This window comes from Spinacia oleracea, chromosome 2 (genome assembly GCF_020520425.1).
Source record: "Spinacia oleracea cultivar Varoflay chromosome 2, BTI_SOV_V1, whole genome shotgun sequence".
NCBI classification, from domain to species: Eukaryota; Viridiplantae; Streptophyta; class Magnoliopsida; order Caryophyllales; family Amaranthaceae; genus Spinacia; species Spinacia oleracea.
Window position 1 is genome coordinate 107,954,091 of NC_079488.1, and position 20,546 is coordinate 107,974,636.

At 36.5% G+C, this 20,546-nt stretch overlaps 1 protein-coding gene across 5 annotated transcripts; it reads right to left on the minus strand.

Moving 5' to 3' along the window:
• Positions 1-1,645: 1,645 nt before the first annotated feature.
• Positions 1,646-18,823, minus strand: LOC110782184 (lysine-specific demethylase JMJ26). 5 transcript variants are annotated; one of them, XM_056837725.1, is made up of 12 exons: positions 17,763-18,819; positions 17,552-17,667; positions 16,771-16,870; positions 16,540-16,675; positions 15,312-15,375; positions 14,386-15,223; positions 12,353-12,682; positions 11,043-11,246; positions 3,116-3,188; positions 2,921-3,006; positions 2,316-2,435; positions 1,646-2,203 (listed from the first exon to the last, which is right to left on the minus strand). In XM_056837725.1, exons 1-12 carry the CDS (start codon positions 18,498-18,500, stop codon positions 2,129-2,131), a joined length of 2,880 nt encoding a protein of 959 aa, XP_056693703.1. In that variant the 5' UTR covers positions 18,501-18,819; the 3' UTR covers positions 1,646-2,128. The 5 variants fall into 5 exon arrangements, 4 of the variants coding, with proteins under 4 accessions (XP_056693703.1, XP_021842003.2, XP_056693704.1 ...); XM_021986311.2 differs by having other exon boundaries at positions 16,540-16,681; positions 17,763-18,818; XR_002531898.2 differs by lacking the exons at positions 1,646-2,203; positions 2,316-2,435 and adding an exon at positions 9,092-9,409 and having other exon boundaries at positions 2,941-3,006; positions 16,540-16,681; positions 17,763-18,823.
• Positions 18,824-20,546: the final 1,723 nt, after the last annotated feature.

Below are 20,546 nucleotides of genomic sequence, written 5' to 3' on the forward strand. Positions count from 1 at the left end.
ATAGACATTTTCACAAACACCTGGTGTGCAATTCTCAACCACATTCTTCTTGCCCTTGTTTCCACCTTCTTCTTCCGCACCCTTTACAGCAGGCTTTTTACCCCTTTCATTCCTCCCACCCTTCCGCGATTTCCCAGGTTCGATCTGTAAGCTCGCCGGCGCCAACTGATGCGACCTCGTCGAAACCATTGTCGAAGGCCACTCTCAGAGAACAAGGTTTCAGAGATTGACGAAGCTTAACTGTCAGGTGTGTGCGTGTGTCATTGATAGTGTAATCTTTGAGTGAATTTACACTTATCTTGCCATGAATTTATATTAATCTGTGGACTATGGTCAAGGTTCATAATGCTCAGCGAAAATCAATTTGGAGGAGACTTTTTAAAAATGTGAGTATATATTGTGTTTTTTTTTTCAAGGAACGAGAAAGATGATGAGTAAAAGTACTCCCTAGTCCCTACGTAATGTTTTTTTTTGGTATAGTTAGATATTGACCGGCACAAGTACAACTATAAACGAAGTTTAGTTGAATTTGATAGAATAATTTATTTATTTTTTCACAGGAAAATAAGAAATAGACTTGGGATGATAGAATAATGATGTACTACCTCCGCAATTTAAAAATAAATACACTTTAACTGGCACATATTTTTAGCCTTTTAGGAGTGTGAATTGAATTTATTAAAATAAGATGAAAGTGGGGTAGTGAGTGATGTGATAAGTGTGGAGACCACACAAAAAATAAATATTAATATAATGGAAGGGGATCAAAAGTTCAAAACATGTCAAAAAAGAAAAGTGTAACCCTTTTTAAAATACAGTTGTTTAAGGAAACTGTATCTCTTTTTAAAATACAGAGGGAGTATATGTGATAGTCGAAAATAAGAAATAGTAGAAAAAGACTTGGAGTGAATTTTTTTTTGATCAAAACGGGAAAAATGAGGTATAGAAGTTACTAAAAAGACAAGGGAGTTGTTTACGAGTTTAGTGGGCCCGTAGGAAAGTGGTAAATATTAACACCGTTCCAAAATTATATTTGGAGAATTACAGTACAGATATTAACACAAAAAAGGAGAGTGTATAAAAGTTTGGTGAATATAATAAAAAGGTGGTTAGGGTAAGAAAAAAATGCATAAAGTAACAGGGAAATTGTTAATGTTGTGGGAGTAAGAAGAGGAACATAGTAATTTTCATGCCAAAAAATAGTGTAATATAAATTACAATATAAATACATTATGAAACTAACTAAAACGGAAAATATAAAGATCATTTTTAAATAGATGTAGTATTCCGTAATAAATACTATAAAAGTTGTCAAAAATGAAATTGTAACTCATAAAAAATACGGCCGAAAATAACTATTTATGTAATATATGAATTTGTTAGACTATACATCGATCAATGTCAAATACATTAAAATTTTAAGTCGAGAATTGTAATTTTCTAAATCAGCAAAATTTCATTCTATTCATAATCGATTGCATTATCGAGTTTCAAATACATTTCAGAACTTCCATCGAGGAAAAAAAAAGGTACACTTTGGACTAATTGGGTAATTCATAGCTAGGTCAAAACTAAAGAAAGAAATTAACTTTGAGTACAATTACCAGTTGTATTTACCTCATGACTCATTTGCACAAAAAAAAAAGAACAAAGAACAAAAAAAAATTGCACAATAAACCTCAAGCTTTCAAATTCTCATTTTACTACTCGATGAGTAGTTCGTATTTGATTGTATTTGTATCTATAATTCTATACAATACAAGCAGCTTCACCAAAATAGCCAAGATTTTCTCTCATGAGCCTATGTCATGGTCCGAAAGTCTGGATACTCAGAACGGTGCCGGGTACCCAGCTAAACGGGTACCCGAAAATGCGGGTAGTTATGCCGGCCCATGACCCGACCCGGTAGTAAGTGTGTCGCATGACTCGAGAATTCATAGACACTATACTAACACAACTGGACTCGATTCCGGTATGGTGTCAACAAACACACTAACACTATACTAACACAATTAGACTGACTCGAGATACATTGGCGACATAGAAGCCTGAAGCCTGTTCAGGTCATCAAGTAAATAATAAGATCGAATCACCCTACGAGTAACATAAATCATCATCTACCATATTTTCAATCATCTAACTCCTGGTCGGACTTCAGTTCGTCTATAGCCTGCTTTACAGCGTAAATAATCATTTTCCATACCTACATCAAGAAGAGAATCACATTTTTCACAAAAGTTTACATTCCACAACATTCTGTTTTAGAATGATTCTATAAAAATATGCATATTTTCAATCAACTGCAAATGACATACCTCTAACTTTTCCCCCTTGGCCCGGTGATTTCGAGGCAAACTACGGAGCTCTTCGATAAGACGGATACACTCGTGAACATTCTCAGGAGAGACAAAATCAAGCGCAACCTTTATGCATGACTGAGACAGAGTTGCAGACATTTGTCAGCAGAGATAATTACATAAAAAGGCCAGACTCGTCAAAATCATTAGTCTCCACCGTCAATTTCAAGCATATGATAAGTTGATCTTATTTCTAAACCATATTTCAAGCTCTTTCCAAATTCCAATCATCCAATTGTAAGGTAAAGATCACAAACTTTTTAATGTTATAGAAAAAGTTAAGCCTTATTTAAAGTTTTTAAATAAAGTTAAGCCTTAAACCATTTATTGAACAAATGTCTATGGCTCAATTGTGTCATGTAAATAAGAACGGAGGAAGTATGTATTATACTCCTGCCTAGCCAAATAGCAAGGTATCCGTTGTATTTTAAAGTTTTGTATACTTCTCATAATATCATGCACTCACGAAATATTGCAGGGTAAAATGAACTAATGACATTTAAAACTACATCAAAAAAAATCATTGTGAAAGTAAGACGGGGCCACAAAAACGGACATGGTACCTTCAAGTTTCTAACTTGATGAGGACAGCCAGCAGGGATGAAGACTGCTTCTCCAAGATTTTGAACAAATGTCCATGGCTCAATTCCTATAAGTAGAATAGAACTCAAGCCAGAATTAGCAGCAACAGATGATGTTCAATGATTGAGAAAGACTTGAGTGGCCAATTGGAGAGTCACATGAAAATATAAACCTACCATATTCTTCCTTTAGCTTCCTTTTATGTGCCTCAGTCAAGTAGAATGTCTGGTCATGAATAGGGTGAATGACCTACACATTCAAAGAAACACCATAATTGAAGACTGATGTCATAATAAAGCAAGTCCCAATTCCCAAACCCAATTTTTGTTCTGGTCCTTATTATGTGAATACATAATAGCATTAACCAATCTTTAGATATCAACCAAGAGGCAAGCACAGAAGTTTAAACATTGATGCAAATAGTGAGCTTAAAGAGGATTTTTATTCATCTTTTTGTAGGAATTTGGGTCTCCAAAGGAAAGCAATGTCAATGCTCGCGTCTCATGCAAGAAGGTCCTGTTCTAAAGAGAGTGATCCTTGATTTTTCATCAGTGCATGAGCAATTCCAACAGCAACAAAAACTGGCTTTACTAAACATTGGCAACAGCATGAAGCTCTACCTCACTCGCTACAAGCAACAGTAAGGAAAAACCCAATTGCCTTTGCAATATTTAAGGCTAATAACCCACTTTGCAGATATTAGAAAGAGCAAGGACGTGTTGGTTAGGAGGTGAATTCTCCCAATAAACTTGCTGCTTTGGTATTTTTTTTTAAGAGAACGAAAGAGCAGAAGGAAATTAATAACATCACAGAACTCAGAGAGCACCGAACGGAGAAAAGAGAAGCAGTGTGGGTTTGTTTTGGAGAGCAGCAAGATGGAAAAGGGGAGACGCGGCCTTGTGTTCATCAGAGAAAAACACGTACTGCTAACAGATAAGACACGGATGAGGATGACCCACCAGAGCAAGAAAGAAATATCAACTGTTTTTCATAAAGCTTACATTTGTTTTATGGTTTTTTCAAATTGATTGATGCTGGTTCTTGAATCTTGATAACATTGTGAACTATTTCTATATTGTAGGGCTATCGTGTCACCACCTATACAACGTATTTTGGTTAATGAATATCAATTTTTCATTTTTATTTCATGTGAGAATATGCCAATGCTCCTAATGGTATTAAAAGATAGATCACATTTTATGAGAAAATAAGTACATGAGTGATAGGATCTTATAGCATATATCTACATCATTCTTGCAGCTACTAAACTGACTAAGAAAGTGTAGGTTAATAACTTTAGGATCTTTTGTTGTCAAATATGTAGTACTCCCTCTGTCCCTATTTGTTTTCCCCATTTGCTATGTTGGTCCGTCCCCAAAAGATTGCCCATTTACCATATATGCTCATGGGACATAAAATACGATTGACTCACCACTTTTGTCTCTTCTCAATTCCACTCATCCATTTCTTAATAAAGCACATTTGCTTCATGGGGCAAACAATAAAGGACATTTTATAACGGAAGCAAGAAAGATTATAAATAACGTAAATAAAGAACACATAGATTTAACGTGATTCACTAACAATGTGTTAACTACGTCCACAGACAGAGGAGAGGAAAAAATTTATTGATCTTGAGGAGTATAAATTACCGAATACAACTAGGCTATGACCAATAGAGTTTATATAGTACTATCTAGACAGATGCGAAAAAGCCTATAACCAGTGTTGTAGCGTTGCAGTAAGGGGTTTCACCGATTCAAGGCATATTCTAACAAATCTCTACCTTGACTTGAATCCTCTCACAAATAACAGATGTACCAAATACACCATAATAATGTCAGACGTACCAGAAATTCCTCACCCTGATTTTTTTCCATCAAAAGGACAATCAACAACTCCTAACATTTAGCAAGTCCAAACAATGTTGAATCTTGCTATGTGGAACCGGCTTGATGAACATATCAATTGGGTAATCAGCAACACCCACTTTGTTCACGTTAATCCTCTTCTCACTTCTTAGAAAATGATACCTTACATCGATGTGCTTAGTCCTCTCATGATGGACTAGCGTGATCATGATGTAGACCCAAATTAGTAACTAATCCTTTCAACCAAATTCCCTCTTTTGCTGAATTTGTCAAAGCCATGTACTTTGCTTTTGTAATAGACAACATCACCATAGGTTGCAAAGTAGCTTTCCAACTAACAACTCAACCACCAAGAGTGAAAGCATAACCGGTCATGCATCTTCTACTATCAACATCTCCAGCATAACCCTGTCACCAAACACTCTGTATCACCTCCATAAATGAGACCAAAATCTTCTTCACAGTTTGTCAATACTCCTTGCCAGGTTCACCCGTAAACCTACTAACAACACTAACAGACTGTGCAAGATCAGGTGTAGTGTAGACCCATTGCATACATCAAGCTTCCTACTGCACTAGCATAGGGAACTCGAGACATGTACTCCTCCTCCTTAGCAAACTTAGGTGCAAAAGCAACAGACAGATGTGCATTTGCAACACTAGCAGTATTTATAGGCTTTGTTGTAGACATACAAAATCTTCTTAATGTATCCCTTATGTGATAAGAAGAGCTTCTTTTTGCTTTTATCCCTGTAAATTTCCATCCCGGGAATTTTCCGAGCTGCACCCAAATATTTCATCTCAAACTCAACACTAAGGAGATCCTTAAACTTCTGAACATAAGACTTGTCATCTGCAGCTATCAACATATCATCTACATACAAAACCATTTGCTGTCTTGCTATAGTAAACACAACAATCATACGGACTCTTGGTGTAGCCTATCTATATCATATAGCCGTCGAATCTCTTGTACCACTGCCTTGGAGACTGCTTTAGTTCATACAAGGACTTCTTCAACTTGCAAACATGGTTTTCCTTACTAGGAACTGGAAACCATCTAGATGAGTCATGTATATCTCCTGATGTGCAATTATTGCTAGCACCCTGATGGAAGTGTGGCGAAAAAATCTCATTGTAGTCTACTCCCTCCTGTGACCAGAATTTTGTCGAAGGGGGGGTCGTAATCGAAGTACATTTTTAATTTTAAAAAAAATTGTAAATCAATTATTTTTATACTTTGAATAAATTATATTACCACTGCTTTTTTTCCAGGAATATATACATACACCACTAGTTAACAAAATTAAATATTTTGGCTAATTTCATATTTGAGTTATTCTCCATGTCTAAAACTAATACTCCGTATAAAACATTATGTTCTGAATAACGATAAGCTATGTGACAGTAGAAAAATAGAAAGAAAAACGAATGGATCGGCAGGAACAATGGCTACTTTGACATTTACGGAGTAATTTGTAGTCCAAACTCCAAACAAAAAGAAGAAAAAAAAAAGAGAAAAAATGCTTGCAATGTGAATCGAACCCGCGACCTGTATCCAGGATAGTAAATTTTGACTTTCTTCAACCATCTACACTATTGACACTTGTATTATGTAATTAATTTTACTTAAACATTTTTAACCGATGCGAGGGCCATGGCCGCCGCCAGCCCCCCTAATTCCGCCACTGTAGTGAACCCTCTAGCTACTACTCGAGCTTTATACTTGATACCCTCAACGGATGTTTCTCCTCCTTCTTATAAACCCATTTACAAGCAACGATCTTTCTATCTCGAGGTCGCTTAGTTAATTCCCAAGTTTGATTCTTTTGAAGTGACTCCATCTCATCTCCCATTGCAACAAGTCATTGGATAGACTCAGTACATGTAACTGCTACTTTGTAGGGGATGGCTCATTAGAGTTAGGATCCACCTCTTCAGCAACCTGTAGTGCATAGGCCACCATATCTTCAAAACCGTATCTCTTGGAAGGCATCCCATAATTAGCTCTCTTTGATCGATCAAGAGCCAACCGTGTTGATTCGCTACTATGGACCAGTGTTACCTAGTTCGCTGGTAACCCCCGCGAATCTCGAACCGGTTCGCCCGTACCGGTTCGCGGTTCGCCGGTGATCCAATTCGCGATGTTTCGTGAACCAAACCAAAACCCTAGCTTTAACGATTGAAGGTCCGGGAAGGCGATAGAAGATAAAATATGTTGGGGCTTTTGTTTGAGAAGGACATACGCGTTGATTGCGACCGTCAATTATTATTTTTGTTGTTCTTTCGTCTTGCTGAAAATAAATAACATGGATGAGCAGAGACCATCGTGAAGAACTGCAAAATGAAGAAGATGGGTTTTATTTGTTTTTATTTTTTACTTTTTTGTTTTATTTTACTTTTTGTTTGCACGTGTTCATGAATATGGCCCCATAGTATTACGTTAGGTGATAATAATTGAATATATTATACTTTGTTTGCCCATGGGTGTGGTACCGTGGTCCCACTATTATTTTATTAAGTATTCACTGACACGTGTTTGATAGGTAAGACTCATTGAGAATCTGAACAAACTCCTCTGACACGTGTTTGATATATATTTGCCGATGTGTTTGACTAACAAATGAATAGAAACGATAATATCAGTTGAGTCATCCGATGCCACCCTTCCTTCACTATTGAAGCCCATCATAAATTCACTTTGACTCTCTCCTCATCTCCTTTATTATCATTCCAACTCTTCAGTTTCCCCTTTCCATTCATCTTTTTTCTCATCTCTCTTCTTATTTTCTCTCTCCTAACAGTGGCTGTGGAGTTGATGATGGGAGCTTACAAGAGTAGCAGTATTTCGATGTCAACTATTATTATGTATTTTTTTATTATTATTATTACTTATTATTATTATTTTTATCGCATATAACACTAAAACACACACGTAAAAAAAAATCCATAACCCTCTCCCGAACCTAAAATCAGCTACCCATGAACCGCGAACCCGAACTCGTACCCCGAACCGAAGCGAACCACGGACCAGGTAACTTTGTTGTGGACCTTCATGTTGTGATTCTGACTGCGGTTGTTGACTTCATGTTGTGGTTCACTCTCATCTAGAGTGACTTGCTGCTCCACTTGTTTCTCTAACACTACCACTTTCTGACACAACAGTAGACTTCACAGTAAGATTAAACATAAAATTTTCATCAAAGACTAGATTTCTACTTAATATAACCCTCTTTACAGATGGAGACCAGATTATGTAACCATTAACCCCGTCCCCATATCCTACAAATACTTCATTTTTAGCTCGTGGCTTTAAACAATACAACAAAAAACTCTCAGCAGGCTTACCAGACCACACCTCAAAACTAGTTTTGAGATGTATACATGTGTGAGGTCCACGATTTATCAAATAACATTTTGTACAAACCGATCTTCTAGTTAGTCCAGCATTAGAGAGCATGCACTTAGCTCTCTCCAGAGTTGTGATTTGTACGTTCTGCTACACCATTCTACTACTGTGGTGTATCCCTTACTGTATGATGCCTAGAAATCCCTTCATTCTTGCAGAACTCATCGAACTCATAACAGCAAAATTCCAGACCATTATCAGTTAACAGCCTTTTGATATTCCTCCCTGTTTGATTCTCCACTAATGCCTTCCACTGCCTGAAATTCTTAAAGGCCTCACTTCTATGCTTCATAATGAACACCCAAGTCATCCTTGAAAAATCATCAATCATTGACACAAAATATCTGTGACCCCCTAAAGACTCTACCCGAGAAGGACCCCTCATAATGGATGTAATCAATTGTGCCATTTGTTCTGTGTATTGCTTTAGGAAACTTGTTGCAATGTAACTTCCAAAAATACAATGTTCACAAAATTCAAGATCCGTGACCTTGTCACCACAAAGAAGAACCCCTTTTGATAGAATTTGCATCCCTCTTGCACTAATGTGACTAAGCCTCATCTGTCATAACTTCGCCACGTTTTCCTTATCAATCTCCGAGGATGCAACAACAACAAAACCTGATAGCGTAGAACCTTGAAGAAAATACAAGATTTATGACGCAACTCTCTAGTATAGAGGGACGATCTAACCTCCTCTACAGAAATAATATCTTTACCAATAATAAACGATTGCACAAAATTCTCAACCGATAATGGTAAAGACACTAACAGAATTAAAGCAGCATCCTCATCTTCAACTTTAACATCAATATTACGCAATTCTAATAAAATTGTGTTTAACTGATCTAAGTGATCTCGCAGAGGCATACCTTCCTGCATTCGCAGACTGCCGCAGACTGAACAAACGTTGCTTCAGAAGCAACCTATTGTTGGATTTTGTCGTATAAAGACCTCGAGCTTCCCTCACAAACCTTGCGCGGTTTCCTCCTCCGCGATCTCGGCGATGATATCGTCAGCAAGACACAACATAGTCGTCGAGTGTGCCTTCTCCTCCGGGACGACCATCTCATCGGTGATTGGATCTGCTGGCTTCCTAACAAGCGGCTCCCACAACGCTGTTGTTTCAACAAGGCTCGCATCTTGATTTGCCGTAAGCGGAATTTATTTCTCCCAATAAATTTGTCGATCTTCACGTTAATACCAGACATCTTTATCACGGAATTTTAAACCCTAATACAAATTCGACTCTGATACCAGTTTGTTATAACGGAAGATTATAAATAACGTAAATAAAGAACTCACTAACAATGTTTTAGCTACGTCCATACGCAGAGGAGAGGAAAATTTTAAAGTTTAATTGATCCTGAGGAGTACAGATTACAAAATACAACTAGGTTATGACCCAGAGAGTTTATATAGGGACATCTCCGTGTTGGGGTGTCACAGTAAGGGGCTTGGCCGATTCAAGACATATTTTAACAGGACAAATGGAGTAACATCTTTTAAAGCGATCATCTTGTGGGGAAATATCTTTTATATTTTTGTAGAAAAACACTTTTTTTTACCAAAATTTCGTCAATATGTTTCCATCCAAAATGTCAACATTCCAACAAGTTGACTTTGTTTACGATCCATTTTCTATTTTATTTTCTCGGAATTCAGATAGCTTTCATGTGCTACTGTTGTTAGGAGGTCCTCTTTTTCCCTCTTTTATATGGTGGTGCGGTGCAGATATACTCCTAAATTCACCCCTCTCCTGTTCTTATCCTTCTGTAAAGGGAGCTTTCGCCCGGTCAGCCACCCCACTATCTCTAAAACATCCACCCCTTTCATCCCCATAATTTTCTCCTAATTCATAAAGCCTGAGGGTAGTGGCGAATCAGATGTGTTTTTAGCATTTTTTATAAGTGTTTGATGCCAAGTTGTTTATATTGATATTATAAGACTACAAGTTATACTTGTAGTAAACTTTTAGAATTAATCATGCTATGAGATCACTCATACCAACTATTAGACACTGAGCTTGATGGTCCAAGTTGGAACCCGGCCTCGAGACCAAATTCAACGGCTGCTGAAAATCATCTTGAAGACCAAATTTAATTTAAATCTATTCGGAGCTTAATTCCGATGCTAGCAAAATTGAATGTCCTGCCTTTTTTAATCAATTGATACCAATAAGAAATCTATTCTTGATCAATGGACTATACGACTCCAGTAAATCCCATTGTTTTTCATTCTCCACAGCCAAAGTAGAGAAAGAATCTTTGACTTCTCTCGATGGAATCAAAGAGAAAAAGACAGCATGCAAGAAAAAAGATAAAAAGTAAATGGATGGAAACGAAAGCCAACAAAATGTTGACTTTTCAGGAGGAAAGTATATATTTTTAGGTGCCACCAAAAATAATTTCAGAAGGTACTTTCCCACAAAATATTGCCTTACAAGCTACTTTTTGACAGAATATCCTTAAATAAAATCGAAATTTTAAGTAAAATTATCAATTGGATTAAAATTCAATCTTGGAACTAGTCACATAAAGTTACAAAAATGTCAGGCTATGAACTGGAAGCCTTACCGCTATCTGTCATTGGTTGAACTTTAGTATCCTGTCATTAGTATACTTTTTTAGTTTTTATTTAGTTACCCGAGTATAAAATAGTTAATTTCACAAATTGGTCTTTTGTAAATTAGTGTTTATTCAATCCCTGCAGGAAAGATACTACTTATTACTTGTGCAACTGGTACACCCCTTGCCATATATAATTTACACGCATAACTGCATAAGTTACATGTATAAAATAGTACTGAGTATACGATATTACCTGGTTGAATGGGGAATAATGATTGTGCCTGAATTCCATGTAATGTCCCTTCAAATACTCTTGCAGCTTAAGGACATCTTCTCTACGAAAGATGTCCCAAAGAGCACCTTCTCTTTTATTGTCTGAACCTTCCAAGATCCCAGATGGATGAACACTTCTGCCAAGATGCGGAGTACCATCGGTGGTATGTGTTAAAATATTGACCTATTAAATCCAATATAAAAATGGCAATAAGTCAGACATTTCAAAGAAAATAAACCAAGCAGTAAAAACCGTCAACCTTCTACAAAACTTCCATGTCACGCAAACAAATCTTGGCTGTAAAGCATAAATTATTTTTCTTTGGTAATGGGCAGAACTCAACAGATTACAGAACAGAGTTCCCAAATGGCCAAGACATATTCCTGAATCCTGATGGACCTACTCTATTGATTTCGATTTATATCTTTCTGGGTTGATGACAGTTAAGCTTAAAGGTGAGGTGAGAAACTTTTACGATTCTACCACTTCCTCAAAGAAAAATACAAGAAAAAGGAACAAACATTTATGAGCCTCATTTTACTTCATTTTATAACTCACAAAGCTTGCCAATTTTGACATTTTTGACCATCTATTTGTGGAAACAATTAACAGTCCCGGGCATAAAATGATACCACCAGATTTATCATGGAAAGAATTCTCAAACACTCCACTTGGCTTGCAATACAGATCCCTGTAGTATAATTTTAAAATTCTTATGAATATACATTAGTCAAGTGAAATACGGTCAAACGTTTAAAACTTTGACCTTGAAAAAGGAAATGGAACAACTGATTGCAAATGGAGGGTAGTATAAAACAGTGCCCGGTACTCCCTCCGTTCTCCTTTGTTCTACCACTTCCATTTTTATATATTCTTTTACCCACTTTCACTTATTTAATTTCAAGTAAATTTCTTACTTTCCTGTGTCCTCCTGCCAACTATATGGGACTCATTCAAACTCTTTCACAATGCATGTCCATATTTCTCCTCTAAAAGAAAAATACCCCACATGGTTGATCCATCCATCCTATATTCCTATTCTCCTTGGTCTTTCTTTCTTATCTACAGTAATCGGGCAAAAAAAAAAGAACACGCAAGTTCTATAACAAGCACGGACCCACTATTAGCAAGTTAGAGCTAAATAATAGTTGCACTGGTCATACTCATCCCATCATATACATTGCAGGCAATCTCGAATTTAAAAGAAAATATTACTGCAGGGAGAAACATTCATAGACCGTTCAAGACTTCAAAGTGCAAAGAAGATAAAAACAAATGAAAATATGTACCACGTCAGAGATGTGACAGTGAAGCTTGGTGACAGAGTCACCACAACCCAACTCTTGTGCCCGTCCATAAGCAATGTAAGCCTTTGGACCCAAATCTGGCTTCAAAGTTCTTGAAGGGCACTTGGCAGCTATGTTCAAACCTCCAACCCTGGGATGTGTGTACTCCTTAAATGGCAATGCTCTAACAAATTCAGCACTATGACGTGGTAAACGCTGCTCAAATTTACCAACAGGTGGCCAATCTTTCAATTTCAGAATGCCAAGTGACTTAGCACCCTCCAATTGACCCCGTGAATATTCTTTAAAAAACTGGTGAGCGTTGAGATCAACCTAAAGTGGATTGATACCCAGAATCAGTCACAAGTTAAACAACAGAGAGTCAGAGACCACAGAGATTATATAGTTGAAAAACAATGCGTTGACAATGGCTAAAACAATGGACAAAAAACACTCAAATCAATTTAATTGTATTCAAGAAACCTATAGACAAATCCAATCAACAACAAAGTTTTTTTTTTTTTTTGAGGGAAAATCAACAACATAGTTGAAAGAATGACTATATTTAGAGGAAACGGAAAATATTAACATGCCAATATTTACTGCTTTGTACAGCAGTTTGCCTGTAAAATTTCAGTAAAAAAAATGAATAAATGATAGGTAAATAAAAGTTTTAGCTCGCCAATGTGGCACTTGTTATCAATGATAGGTAAATAAAAGTTTTAGCTCGCCAATGTTCTGGTGGATGGACTAAAATATTAAAAAAATCAATTAATTTCGGGATGCAAGGAGTAAAATATGTTACAATAAGGAGATTTTGTGAGATAGAGTTACATCTATTGGTTCTTATAGTCCTATCACATTGGTGCATTTCCAACTTAGATGTGTTTGTTATTTCTTCTTCTTAGGTCTCTTACCACTATGTTATTTGGACTCTTCATTTTACCTCAAGTACCCGTGTTAGATCCTCGACACTCGAACTTGGGTATGGACACCGGACACTTCATTTTGGACCAAAATCATGGAACGTTTTCACAAAATAGCTGAGTCGGATGATTGGACATGTACCCTTGCCCGACATGGGTATTCGAGTGCGAGTAACATAGTTAGTCTTACTATGTAATATATTATTTTCTCATTGAATAGAAATCTAAATTGAACTTTTAATTGCATCCCTCTCCTACAATCCAGCAGCAACTCTGCCACTGATTTATGCTTGTTTCCAAATTTATATACTCTATACATACCACTTAGACAATAAAACATGTTTCTTTCTATACTAGTTTTTTTTATGTACTACATCACTTATTTTTTTATATTGAGAATTAATACTATTACTAGCTTAGATCCCGTGAACGCACGGATATTCTAAAATTATTATTTCACTGAAATATTTTTCCTCAACTTATCATAATTAATAAATCTTGAACATACTCATTTAATCATCTAATTTGCAATTCCCACCCTACAAACTACATATTTTATGCGCTTAACATGCTAATTTCACCAAAATATTCAGTAATTTTTTTTTGGAAAACGGGTTTTTCCGGGAAAATTTTGCACTAGGAAATGACATCTTGGTGCCTATTTTAGTATAGAGTTAGTTATAGATCACTAAAATACAATTACTCTCATTATTGTACTCAGTAATAATTTGTTTGAAACTACCTTACAAAAATCCTGAACCAGTCAACCAAATAAAAATTATCATTTTTAAGGTGAGTGGAGAAATTAAAAAGTGATGGGAGATAGCAGGGACATATAGGCGAAATCTTTTCACTCCAAAACATAATAAAAACCAGATGGAGTGGCTCCATATCGAGAGGGGGTCACAGATGTTGTATACAGATAGACAGCACAGCACAGAAATGCCCCTAAACATTTAAACACAACGGGATTTTGACAAGGTTTAAAAAAAAAACAAGGTTAGAAAAACTCTCAGCAACAGGAAACATAAGAATGAAAACATGATTCATCAAATATAAGCAGGTAATAGTTTGTTCTGAGCTGCAAGCCTACAAGTATACAACACTTACCTCAGACCAATCCGAACACTTAATAGCTTTCACCTTCAATACCCTATTTCCAACTTCACGGAAAGCACGCCACATGACCATTGGTTCCCAACTTAAACCAGGGTTAGTGTCAAGAGCATTCCTGACAATAATTGGTTGTCCCAGAGTCCAATGCCACTGGAAGTGTTTGAGATATCCATGTTGAATATCCCTAGCATCAGGGCAATACAAATAATTGTCTTTGGAGCCATCTCTGGAAGCACATTTCTGCAAGATGCTTCCACGATCAACATCCGAAGCAGAGCATGAGCATTCCTCAGGAGCACAAGCTGAAATCTCTTGTTCCCATTTGGCCACTGTCTGCTCTGCTTTCTTCAGCAATTCTGAAACCCAACCATCTGATAAGATAGATTTTAATTCAAGAACTGCACCCCCACAACCCTCAAATATAGGTGGAGGGCAAGTAATAGCACCATTTCTCTCTCCTTTCCATTCAGATTTTGCCTTATTTTGATCATCAAAGTGTAGCCCACAAGGATTGTCTGAGACTATTCTCTTTGATCGAGCAGGAGCTTTTTTGCCTCCAGTAATTCTCTCTGATTGAACATGAACTCTCAAGCATCTAGCTGGTTCCTTTGATTTTGTGGGAGCATTGTAGCCTCTAGTTGGTTTCTTTGGTCGCCCACGAGAACTTTTACAGTGCAAATTTTGTAAATCCTTATCAACATATTCCGTTACAGCTTCTTCACAATCCTGCAGCCGTCCAGCACGAACTTCCCGACAGCAGGTGAGACACAAATCATACATACAGTTTGGACAACTTCTGTGAAAATCGACAATGGAGTTTCTGCAGTTGTTACTGCATCAAAGATGACCAAATCATGGCCTGAAGACTAATAGCAACTCATCAGGAACAGCAAAGCACTTTATAGATTTAACCCCTTTACCAGAATACTTGCTCATTTTCTCGCCCAATTGCATTTTGAATTTCTACTTCAGACACTAGTGCACCTACAAGCACAACAACCAATTTAAAACAACTGTCACCAAGTGATCTTCGTTGAGCCAATTTACAGGGTTTGGACAACCATATGAGGGAATTTGATACCACAAAATGCTAACCCAGAATCAATTTATGACTATATGCAATAAATAACACAAACGTGAATAACTCACTGAGAAAAGAACAAGATATTCATAGGCTTCATTATTGGGACAGTATTTAAAGAGCACGGAAAGAAGTCTATAGTTTCCCTTGTATAACTATTTCACGACAATATTATCCACACGGAAGTTTCAAAAGCCAGGGTACGTGAAAATTGAGCTTCAATAAACCACAACAATTATAATCTGGCAATATACATGTTCTTCACAAAGTTACAATAACCCAGACCTTTATACCAACTAAATAACTATGACGAGTACTATTCAGCATTTGTGTCATCTCTATGGCTTGCTGGAATTAGATCATCCACAAGATATGAGATGAGTCAGATGACACAGAGCTTCGTGGTTTGCTAGTTATAAAACACATGGGTAGGTACAAGAACAGAACAGGGAATTAACCCGGCACTTCTGCGCATGATAGTGGAGTCAACTTCCCACAAATACTCAACTGCAAAAATCAGATTCCAGAGAAAAAATATCATCCATCTGCTACACAAGGAAACTGACCTCACTAAAAAACATTTAGTCATTTTAAAATGTGCATCTAATAAGTTTGTTTTTCAATTCAGGCATATTATCGATATGAATCTTGAGACGTGAATGATTCAGTTGTACGTTTAGGGTAGACGTAAATGATTAATACTACACAACAGAGTTAAGTTTGTGCGCTATAACCCAACTACAGTTTCAGATTCAAGAGTGAATTCGGATTTCTAAATAGAGCGTCTCTCTCATTAATATGAGATTTAGAGTTAACCCATTCATCTAAAAGTTACTTAAATATCGTCTATCTCACAAATTAGTTTTAGAGTTCTTCCTAAATTCAGGTGCCTTAATTCATGCCTGTCACGGAAGACCTTAATTTTGTTGTTCTTCATCTTTCATCTTGGATTGTCAAGGTTCACCATCAATAATTATATGTATAATTACATGTAATCAACATGGACATGGAAACAAGTGTAAACTTGAAAGATATTAGCCATCCAACAAGAGACCATGAAGTAATACCCTGAATTTTGGCTTCTATTTCCTTTTCTGTCATCTGTTCCTGATTAAACTGCTTTAGAAGTGGCAGAATGATCCTCAGCAGATATTTGGAGTGGTCAATCTTTACTTCTTGCCGAACATTATATCCATCCTTCACCTGATACTATATTAAATCAAATAAAAACCCAACATGTGAATATCTTGTAAATAGGAATGAAACAACTTGCTGAGGTAAAGAGAGGAAAATCACACTTTGGTAGATCCCTCCATGCGCAAACACGACTTGCAATTGCAGTTCCCAAGGCAGAGTGGGCAAGCCTGAGCAATCTGCTCTTCAGTCATCTGCGGATACCTGGTCCGTACCATTACCATTTTTAAGAACATTTTTAACAACGTTTTTTCATCAAAATCCATAGCACTACTTGAGACTGGAGTTCTACTAAGTAATTCAAGATTATTGACACACCAACAACATTACATGAGAAAAACATTTGTGATAAAGGTGATTGAAAAGGACAAGTATGGGTAGAGTAGCAGTGTAGCACAAATTGGAGTTTCTTGATAACAGAACTTAATGTTTGGAGAAATTATTGTGCTAATGTCAAATTTTCAGATTAGAACTGGGCAGGTATGCTAAAGACTACGGATAAAGTGGTAACAAGTATTAAAGAACTTAGCTGAACAAAACAACTATACTGCAAAGTAAATAACTAGAATAGCACAGCAAGCAGGAAGTAGACAATATCAATACCCATACAACTGAATATGTAAAACTAACAACAAATTCAGACGATTAATAACATATTACATTCAAGGGAGTGACAGGGAAAGACATCACATAATCAGTGATCATATCCTAATGATGTAGATTACAAGTTACAACATTAATGCAAATCTTCTCAAATAGAAACGTAGAAAGTTTGGCGATCATCAGCACACTGATATAAACTTACTTTCCAAACACAGTTGTTTCTTTTTAAAAAGCTAAAGCATGTTATTAAACAAGGAGCACAACAAAAATAAAAAGACAGACCAGGTTGTAATGCAGGGAATGCAAAACCGTTTGCTCTTGCACTTAGAGCACCTAATAACTCTTCCCTTGTCGCCTCTATGGCATTGATGACAAGCGCTGGAATCGATCTTAATCCTCTGGCAATGGTGAAAAAAATTGAATAGTCAGAAAACAGTACAACGATTAAATACAAAAATAGGAAACTGAATTTAAACCCGATCACTCTTATTACTTTATCAATCTTTGGTGTATTCTCCTCAGTACCATTTTCGCAAACACCGAGTGTGCCCTTGTCTATTTCTTCTCCTTGTTCATCTTCCTCCTCTTGGGAATGCTCAACCAATGCAACATCACTGTCCTCGTCTTCCTCCACCACATTCTGCCCACACTTTCGTAATCTCTCCTCAACAACACTACCAAGCCCATCTCTACAGCTAGCCAAATCATCGAATTTCACAGCAATCTTTCGAAATTTCTTTCGATAAATCCCATTCTCTTTCTCCTCTCCTCTCCCCTTCTTCACTCCAACAGACAATTTTCCCGCACTTTCTTCCTCTTCCATTTTCTTACTCCTATTCAGCTTTTCCTTAAGTTTAGTTAGAGTTATTTCCAATGGACTTGTTTTCTCTCTTCTCTCTGCGCCATTTTCACAAACACTTGGTGTGCACTTCTTTTCTTCAATCACATTTACAACATCCTGACCTTGAGTTTCCACATTTTCAGCTGAAATATTCCTACCCTTTTCTTCTTCATCATCAAATTTCTTACTCCCAACAAATTTATCATTTAATTTAACTGGGTTCTGGGATTTATTTTCTTCACTTTTTGCAGAATCTGAGGAATCATTTTTCTTGATCACAGGAAATAAATAAGAAACAACATGTTGGTAGCACATTTTATCTCCCTTAACCATGCACCTGCTACACCTACGCATTATCTCGGTTCGTTCTTCATCCCTTCGAACTTCCATTTCCACTAACTCACCGTTTTATCACCATCGAATATGCTTCGCTTTGAATTGAGTTTTTGATAAACGAATGCTGAGAAGCAACGAGAGAGAGTTTAAGCTCCAATAAGGTCGGATTTTTTAGGGTTTTGAATTGGATCTCTGTAAATTGAATTTGCGGTGCAATCAATTGCTCGTGTTCAAAAAAGGTTTAAGCTTCCGACATTGTCGATGTTTAAACTCCCTCCTTTCCCCTTTTTCAGCTTGAATTTTTTATTTTTTTATTTTTTTATTTTTTTTATTTTTAAGGTAAGATGAAGTCTATTGAGTATGACTGTAAGAGGCATCAGGGTCGGAGGAAGTCTTGGCAGTTGTGCATATAGACACAAGTTAGTCGTATTAGTACTCCTTAATTTGGCATTGGTACTAAGACTAGTATAGTACTCCCTCCGTCCCTTAGTAATCGCACCGTTTCGACTGGACACGATTGCCAATGCACATCTTTGACCATCAATATCGTTAACTACATATTATAAAAATTTATAAAAATATTAATATTTGAAAATATATATTAAGATGAAGCCAACAATATATTATATACTAATATTTGTTTTCATATACTAGAAATAAAATAGGGTCAAAGTGAATTATGTGAATAGTGCAAAAAGTCAAAACGGCGCGAGTATTAAGGGACAGAGGGAGTATTGTAATATTGATACATTGTTAAGAATTAATACAAATTATTTACGTTTTTGTATTGATATATGTTGTGTTGGTACTTAAAATAGTTGTATTTGGTCACTTGTGTCCATATGGATACAAGGCACTTGAGATTTAGCTTTCCTCTCAGGGTTGAGCAATAAGTCAAGTATTGTGAATCAGAATCGGAACCTAAAGAAACATGCGGTTTTCGGAATCAGAATTTGTTTTTCAGGTTCCGATTTCGGTTATTGGGAATTTGTTACAATATTTTCCGGTTTCGATTCGCAATTATTCAGAATGGACATCCTATTGGGTACCTGTATACACCAATTCTAATATGGAGTAACCAAATCGTGAGACGGGACCAAATAAAAATGCTACATATGTCCAAAATATAAAACCATTGAAGCTCATTATTGAAAAATATAAATATAGAATTTTAGTTTAAGCTCAAATTATAAAACAACCGAAGCCCAAACAAAAAAATTATACTTCGTGTATATTTTTTAATAAATTAACAATGACTTATTTAAATTTTTAAAATAGCAGGTACTCTGAACCGGAACCAGTTGCAACAGGTTCTGGTTTCGACTCCTAACATTTTGACAAGGTACCCTATTGTGCTCACCCCTAGGAGTTAGGGTGTCAATTTGGACGCAGATCAGGCTCGAGTCAAATTTATCGGTTCGGATAAAAACGGGTTCATTTTTCTAACGGATATGATCGAGTTCGAAAATTAACGGGTCAAGTCGGTTCAGGTTGATTAAGCACGGGTTCATATCGGCTCAGATTCATATCAAATCGACTATAATCAGGTAGGGTTATAGTTGGGTTGGGTCTGGTTGGAACACGTCTGGTTATAAACGGGTTTAGCTGGATCGTAACAGGATTGGATCATATCGGGTCGAACTCGTGTTGGGTTCATATGAGGTCAGGTACATCGGATAACAATTTAAAAGAGGTTGTATTGAACGGGTTTACTTAGTCAGGTTAAAACGGGTTCAAGTTCATATCGGTTCTGGTTCTTATCATTTCAGCTCTTATCGGTTTGGGTTCATACAATATGGATAAATCAGTGGCGGGATGAAATTGGTAGCGAGTTGTACTTCGGGTCAAGTCAATAAGGTTCCAAATTATAAAATCACAATATCGGGTTATTACTAAAATAACTATTTTCATTACATTTATAAATTACTCCGTTCGTATAATATTGAGACCTTAATTAAGGGGACAAGGGCGATAACTAACTTTTAAGAAGTGTTAATTAAGACTAGTAGCGGGATTAAAAATGTTACGGGTTCTAAACATTTTGGATTAAACGAGCTTTCTCGGGTTGAAACAACTAAGATTGAATTGAATCGAATCATT